Source organism: Colias eurytheme, chromosome 21, assembly GCF_061535395.1.
Source record: "Colias eurytheme isolate Ceu_HAF_F1 chromosome 21, ilColEury1 Martin Lab GWU primary, whole genome shotgun sequence".
NCBI classification, from domain to species: Eukaryota; Metazoa; Arthropoda; class Insecta; order Lepidoptera; family Pieridae; genus Colias; species Colias eurytheme.
Window position 1 is genome coordinate 9,348,031 of NC_143000.1, and position 7,785 is coordinate 9,355,815.

At 36.0% G+C, this 7,785-nt stretch overlaps 1 protein-coding gene across 1 annotated transcript; it reads right to left on the reverse strand.

Annotated features, from left to right (window-relative positions):
• Positions 1–1,352: 1,352 nt before the first annotated feature.
• On the reverse strand, positions 1,353–7,785 carry LOC149899348 (uncharacterized). The gene is made up of 3 exons (XM_090114647.1): positions 3,943–7,785; positions 1,977–2,088; positions 1,353–1,432 (listed from the first exon to the last, which is right to left on the reverse strand). Exons 1-3 carry the CDS (start codon positions 7,783–7,785, stop codon positions 1,353–1,355), a joined length of 4,035 nt encoding a protein of 1,344 aa, XP_089970773.1.

Sequence of the window (7,785 nt, forward strand, 5' to 3'; positions counted from 1 at the left end):
ATCCGAATAATTATCATTTCAGTGTACTGAGCGCCGCGTTTTATAATATTTTCTATCCATACGAGGGAAGTCATTAGGGATAATTAATCCCTTTGCATCATTTTGTGAATTTTGATTAATATAAAGGATTTATGAGTGTTTGTGTGCTGTGTGTTATGTGTAATGTATTACGGGAGGCTTAATTGAGGAGGTACAACGTGAGTATTGGCAAAGGGTAATGTGATTAGACAACGAGAATGTTTAAAGAATCAAATCAAAAATCTTTATTTTGCTGGTAAATGGTTAGTGAAGTGTGAGGTACTTTTATCACATAAGAAGGAATGAACGTATGAAAAAATATCAATTTTTGCAATAAATTGTGCAATAAATGTATTTCTTTAAAGAATTAAGTGCTAAAATGCGATGTTAATATCTATTGGTTTGTTTGTTGTTACTGATTGGTTAATTGCATTTCATATACACGTCGTAGTTCAAGCAAAATCTTATTTCTTTCGAATTTTTCGTTTTAACAGCAACCAAACAATTTTATTACATGCTCATTAAAATCTTGATATATTTTATAACGTATTCAAAACAGCATCGAAAAATGCTCGCGAGATACCTATAAAAACATATCAATAATAATCAATTTGTCAAGTCGCTCGCCCCTCGCAAATGGGCCGAAAGAATCGTGTCCTTGTCGTGTTTTTATTATACGGGAGAAAAAAAACAAATGATGAATTAACGTCTCCGATAGACGTATTTTTAATTTGCCTCGCTGTCGTTGTAACGGAATGTAGGTGTTTTGTACTAAATTAAATTGTTTACGCGCCCCGTGTTTGGCTGTTTGGTTTTATGTTGCTTCAAGGTGAATGAACTATGGGTGTTTGAGATTATCAGTAAATATGTTGGAGGAAGATGTAGGTCACATATTGGTGAGTATCTGACATGGTGTAGGCGTATAAGAAATACGTTTTTGTGACAATCAATATGTTACAAAATAATAGTTATAGCTATACATAATTGAAAAACATAAAGCATATTGCAACAGGTGTATGTTTCAGAAAAAAACTTGCCATGACACAGAAAATTTTATGGATAGCATGGAAAATAGAAGCCAAAGTCACCGAATTGTTTTTTTAATAACATAAAATTATTGATATGATTGAAAAAAATAAACCGATACATTTTTAATTTGCACAAAATTACAGGTTGTATATTATAGAACAGGCGTTTAAAATAGATCTAAAAAAGATCATGACTTGAACTTTACTGCGACTGAGACGGCATCTAATCATACCCCTTTAGATGGGATTTTTAATGCAATAATTCCGATAATTTACCACCAGATGGTGCCTTTGTGCTCGCTAAGATTACTTCCTGTCGACAAACGATGTATTCTTTGGTATGGGTAATAAACGTTTAATCTGTTGTTTCATTGCTATATAAATATCTGTTAGGGGGAGTTTTGGGGTAAAAGATAAGATATGAGATTGGGATAAAGAGATATATTTAATTATTAACTTTAATGGGATGAGATGGTGAAGCTCCGCCCGGTACGGAGTCCGAATGCGAACTGAACTGTGTGTTAAAACTTAAAATAATAATTAATACAATATAATAAAATATGCACCATCGACGCATTGCATTCCGGGAACATGTACCTATTGTCTGTACGATTAGGTAATCGTACATGTTCCCGGGGGAGAAAAAGGTGAAGGTTAGTAACTTGATGAAAGATGAACTTAAAACTAACAAGGTGATATTACAATTTTGTGTCTATTTACTAAATGATTGTGTTAGTTATGATTACAAGATGAAGATACAATAATTATAAGATTAAGATACATTTGTTCTTTACGATAGGGTTACAATATTATGTTACAATTGTTTTTAATAATAGCGTTACAGAGATTCACTTAAGTTGGGAAGGGAAAACACTCGAAAGATTGGCGACGAGGCTTGGTCATGTTTATTTACGCGCACATCACACTCACTAACACTTATCACACAATCACTTGTCACCGGGGTTGGAGGTGGCCGGGCGGGGACCGCGAGACTGGTCGCCGCCTCCACCGCCGGCTCTGCTGAAGCTCGTCGACGACGCAGCTGTCTCCAATACGTTATTATTGCCACAACAACCAGAATTCCAATTAACACATATATTATGAAGTAATGATGAATGTCGTGATACGACAACTTCGTGCCCAATGGTTCACTCAGTTTTAGGAGGTCAATTTTTCTTTTCATTTCGTCAAATTGCTGAATGTCTTCCGAAATGTTTGTATTGAGATCCTGATCTGTTAATTTGGAGATCGATATATTTATAAGATGATTTATTGGAGCAATTTCTATTGCCACAAACTCGGAAGTGGTATTAATGTTGCTCGACAGCTTTTTATGAGAAAAGACTTGAAAATCTTTAGTTTTAATAGTACAACCCTCCATAACGCTTAACAAACCCGCTTTTGTTACCTTTGTAGAGGTTATTTTATCAGCACAGATAAATTTTATGTTGCATTCATTACAACAAAAATAATAATATACATTAGAGGTCGATAATTCTTGCCAACGATTCGTACAAGGTAATGATGTTGTTTGACAAATTCTCGTATTAGGAATTCTCTTACATAAATCATGATCATCTATTAAATGTCGAATAGGATTTCTGATGTGACAAAACATAGTAGTAGGATTCTGGCTCAAACATGCTTTAAAATCGCTTTCCGAGATCGTTATATAAGAGTCCTTTTGTATGTTGATAGCCGCTAAATTAGAGGTCGGTATCACGTTCACCATGCTGCCGTTTGAAATACGTGGGATAGAAATGAGATTAAATATTTCATACATATTTCTTTCCACCAAAGGTATTTTTATTTCAATAATTAAGTATTTTTTGGTGTTCTTGGCTCTGACTTTTAGTAAACTATAGACATCTTGAAAATGTAAATTATCAACAGGCAACGCCAAATCGTTGGGTAGTTGTGTAGATATCAAATTTAACTCTGATCTCAGCTGTTTTGGAGATAACAAATGAAAGTCTAATTTGCCACCGTAAATATCCGTCACAGTATCTAAAATGAAGTCTTGCATTCTTCTAAGTTTGTATAATAAGTTGTTAGTTATAAGCGCCGAGGATATAAAATCGGAGATAAGAGATGCATTTTGTAGTTTTTCTTTAAAGATTTGGTTTGACTTTTCAAGGTAATTAAGTCTCTGGTTAATTATTTTATGTTGTGTAATCATTGTTTGTTCCATTCTTTTCATTAGATTTAATTCAGCTTCCACGATTGAAGTTTGATTTTTCCATAATTTAAATAAGTGATTTTCATTTTCTCTTAAAAGGTCGATATCGTTTTCATATTTTTCTGCAAATCTCTGATCTAATAATCCAAATAAACTGTTAGCAACGTAGCCTACGCCGTCTATTAAACCACGACGCGGGCGCTTAGCTCCCATATCAAATGAATCACTCATAAATAAAATGTTATTATAATATTCCAATTCGCCGAACTCGTGCTCAAGCTGTAATAGTATAGCGTCGCATTGTGTTAGTTGTTCTCTTATCATGGGACATATTGTTTTGAGATATTGTATGTCTTTTACGAGTGCGGCCGTTCCTTCTTGATAAGGGTATTTATCATAATAGACTATTAGCTTCCAATCGTCTCTAACCAGTCGCATGTTCGTTAATTTGTCAAAATAAATACTGTTGTTATTTAATGGTGTATACGTAAACTGTCCGTGACACGAACTTATTATTGAGAGGAAAAATAATGTTAACGATAACACCATAGCGGAGAAGGAAATGCCACGGGGATTCTTTGTTTTCGAGGTTTTAATTTCTTCCTTATCATAGTCGGTAGATTCATTAATTGTATTTGTATTTGTAGGTAATAGTGATAGCTTAACAATCGGTCGTTTCATGTATCCGTTTTTGGTTTTAAGAGTGACAACCCTCACAAGGCCGTCACTTCCGGGATGTAGTTGTATGACTCGCCCTAAAGCCCATTTGCCGGGTGGTAAGTTTTCATCCTTTATGATGACTATATCGTTCAACTTCAGATCTGTTTGAGGTTGTCTCCATTTGGATCTTATAGATAGTTGCGTGAGATATTCATTCTTCCATTTAACCCAAACGTCCTGATAGATTTTTTGAGTTAAGTGCCATCGAGTTCTAAGATCATTTTCTGTATCAAAAATAGTTAGATTAGGGCCGCTTGCTAGGAAATGGGCCGGTGTTAAATAGTCTAGGTTATCGGGGTCTTCTGTCAACGGGCAAAGCGGTCTTGAATTCAAACAAGCTTCAAGTTGAGATAACAGGGTCGAATATTCTTCAAAGGTGAGTTTTTGTTCGCCAATGACTCGTTTAAGATGATGTTTGAGGCTTTTCACCGCAGCTTCCCATAATCCACCCGCTGAAGGCCACGATGGGGCGTTGAAATGCCAATCTATATTCATTTCTGATATAATAGAGGTACACTCGTTACTTGATAGGATTTCTAAGATCTGTGTATATTCTCGTTGTAATATATTGTTAGCACCTATGAAGTTTGTTCCTTGATCACTATAAATATGTCGTGGAACGCCTCTTCTAGCGGACATTCGCCGCAACGCAGCGATAAACGCTGACGCTGTGAGATCGGAGACTAATTCTAAATGTACAGCTTTCGTCACCATACATATAAAGACGGCTATATATCCTTTTGATGTTTTGATTCCACGCCCTTTATTCGCTTTCACTAAAACATGTCCCGTAAAATCTATTCCCGTGTTATAAAAGGGTCGGCTGGGTATGACACGGGAAGGGGGTAAATCACCCATAAGTTGATGTTGCAATGTAGGATCCACTTTTTTGCATTTTACACATAATCGTAATCTCTTTTTGACAGCCCTGTTTCCTCTAAGAATCCAGTATTTTTGTCGTATAAAACCTGCGGTTAATTTTGGTCCGCCGTGAAACACAAGTTCGTGTGATTCGTCAATAATAAGCTCAGCTAACTTCGATTGTGGCGGAATAATAATAGGATATTTCATTTCAGGATTAATATTAGAGTTTTTTAACCGCCCACCGACTCGTAGCAATCCAGTAGAGTCTAAAACGGGGTTCAAACTTAAAATTGTACTCTTTTTACTAAGAGGTAGGCCGTTTGAAAGCTGAGATTTTTCTTGAAAAAAATATTCATCTTGAACATGTCTTATTATCATTTCTCTGGCACGCTTTAAGTCTTTCATAGTAAGATAATTATATTCATACGTTTTTTTGTAAATAATCTTATCGATAAATTTTATAATATACGCTAAAATTCTTATAGTTTTCCTAAGAGAGCTATATTTAGATAACAATTGTTTTATTATGTAATCTGATCTTGCAGTTGCCGCATTAACGCATGTTATGTTCTTTTTAAGATCTTCATTAGTTGTATATGTAGGATTTTCAGTGTGTTCTTCGGGATTATATTGAGGTAACCATTTAGGCCCGTTCCACCAATATGATGAGTTAGCGAGATTAAGCGCAGTTGATCCGCGACTAGCACAGTCCGCCGGGTTTTCTGTAGTATTAACATATTGCCATTGATTTTTTGGGATTGTTTCACAAATCATTTTTACGCGGTTTGCAACAAAAGGTTTCCACTTATCTGGTTCTCCATTTATCCAACCAAGTACGGCCGTAGAATCAACCCATCCATAAACACGTACGGTAAAGTTAGGTACGCATTCGACTATACTTTTCATCAACTTTGATAACAACAAAGCTCCGCAAAGTTCTAATCGAGGTATGGATAAGGCCTTCTTTAAGGGTACGACTTTAGATTTTGCTGCGACTAGGGTAACATGTGTAGTATTATATCTCTTTATTTTACAATACACGACACATGCGTACGCTTTTGTACTAGCGTCACAAAATCCGTGAAGTTCGATAATATCATTATCTTGCGTTTGTATCCATCGAGGTATCTTAAATTTCTTTATATGAGGTATGTCGTTCTTTATTCTATTCCACTCTGAAGCTATCTCGGTGGTCACAGGTTGATCCCATCTTAGATCTGATTTCCATGTTTCTTGGAATAAAATTTTTAGCTTTATAGTAACGGGTGCTAGCCAGCCTAAGGGATCAAATATTTTCGATATTTCGGACAAAAATTGTCGCTTTGTAGGAATAGGATTTGAGATAAATTCAATGGGGTAAAAGATAAATTGATCTTCATTAGGATCCCAGCGTAAACCTAACGTTTTTGTAGACTCTATATGTTTAAAATCAAATTCCGCCTTTCCAATATCGTCCATATCATCCGATAAATCAAGCAAATTTGAACGCCATTTTCTAAGATTAAAACCGCCAGCTTTAAGAAGGTTTATAAGATCTAATTTTAATCGTTTCGCTTCTTCCACAGTGTGCGAACCGTGCAAAAGGTCATCCATGTAAAACGAATTTTCTAACACATGGGGTGCGATACTATTAGGATAATTTGACCGCTCATCATTAGCGAGTTTTTTCAGGGTCATCATCGCCAAAAAAGGTGCAGCTTTTGTTCCATATGTCACAGTTGCTAGTTGAAACTCTTGTAAAGGTTGGGATTTATGATCACGCCAAATAATTTTCTGTAGTTTTTGATGTTCATCGTGCAGCCATATATTACGAAACATTTTCTCAATATCCGCCGTAAACCCGTACTTAAATAGGCGCCATCTTAAGATTAAGATTTGAAGGTCTTGTTGCAGATTAGGCCCTCTATACATGAGATCATTAAGGCTAAAACCACTTAAGGTTTTCGAGGAAGCATTAAAAACAACTCGCAACTTTGTAGTTGATGACTCTGCGCGTAAGACACAATGGTGCGGTAGGTAGCAACTGGGCCTTAAGTCGGCGTCCGACATACAGGGTATCATATGTCCGAGTTCTTTGTATTCCGATATGAATAGCTTATACTCGCGTGCCAAATGACTTTGTTTTATTAATTTGTTTTCTAATTGCATATATTGAGCGATACATTTAGATTTTGACTCACCCAATTTTTCTTCGAAATTTTCTTTTAAAGGTATTTTCACCACGTAACTACCATCATCACGTCTTTCTGTTGTGTTTTGATAAAAATCTATACAATTTTGATCTTCCTGAGATACGTTTAAAGGTTCAGGGACATCCTCCATTTCCCAAAACTGCTGGATATCGCTGTTTAAAACAAGATTACATTGATATGCTGACTTACAGTTGCCGCTTAAGATCCATCCTAGTTGAGTTTGTTGAGCGACGGGAAACATAGCATTAGAGCGGCAAATACCATCCATAAGAATTTCCGAATAAACATCAGCACCTAATAATATATCAATAGGCCTACTTTTATAAAATTCTGAGTCAGCTAATTTTATTTGATCAAGCATGGGCCAATCCGGTTTTGGAATTGTATGATTTGGTAAATTCCTCACAAGCTTTTTCATTATAAACGCATCCGTTTCAAAGGTGAAATTGTTAATATTTGACATGCAGTTCATGGTTATTTTACCCTTACAATTATTAGCTTTGTTTCCAATACCAGAGATATATCCATCGCATTTTTGGCGAGGTACTTTTAACAGTTGCGCGGCGTTTTCGCTTACAATTGAGATCTGTGAGCCCTGATCAAGGAGCGCTCTCATATTTAGGTAAGATCCATCTGCTGCTTGAACCTTGATAATTGCAGTAGCTAGTAAAATTTCGCTGGGGTCACATGGAAGGGATACTAATGTGTTCATATTTTCTTGTTGCTGGCGTAGAGGTTTCGACCGAGGCACGTGTAACCTCGAACGTGAGGCTTCCGGTGTCAT

Bases quoted from the DNA above. Each gene is read 5' to 3' on its own strand.
- LOC149899348 (XM_090114647.1), bottom strand. From the start codon at position 7,785: ATGACACCGGAAGCCTCACGTTCGAGGTTACACGTGCCTCGGTCGAAA. The intron at 2,089-3,942 runs GTGAGGGTTGTC...TATTGGAGACAG, and splicing joins ATCCCGGAAGTGACGGCCTT to CTGCGTCGTCGACGAGCTTC. The intron at 1,433-1,976 runs GTGAGTGTGATG...TCCCCCTAACAG, and splicing joins TGATTGTGTGATAAGTGTTA to ATATTTATATAGCAATGAAA.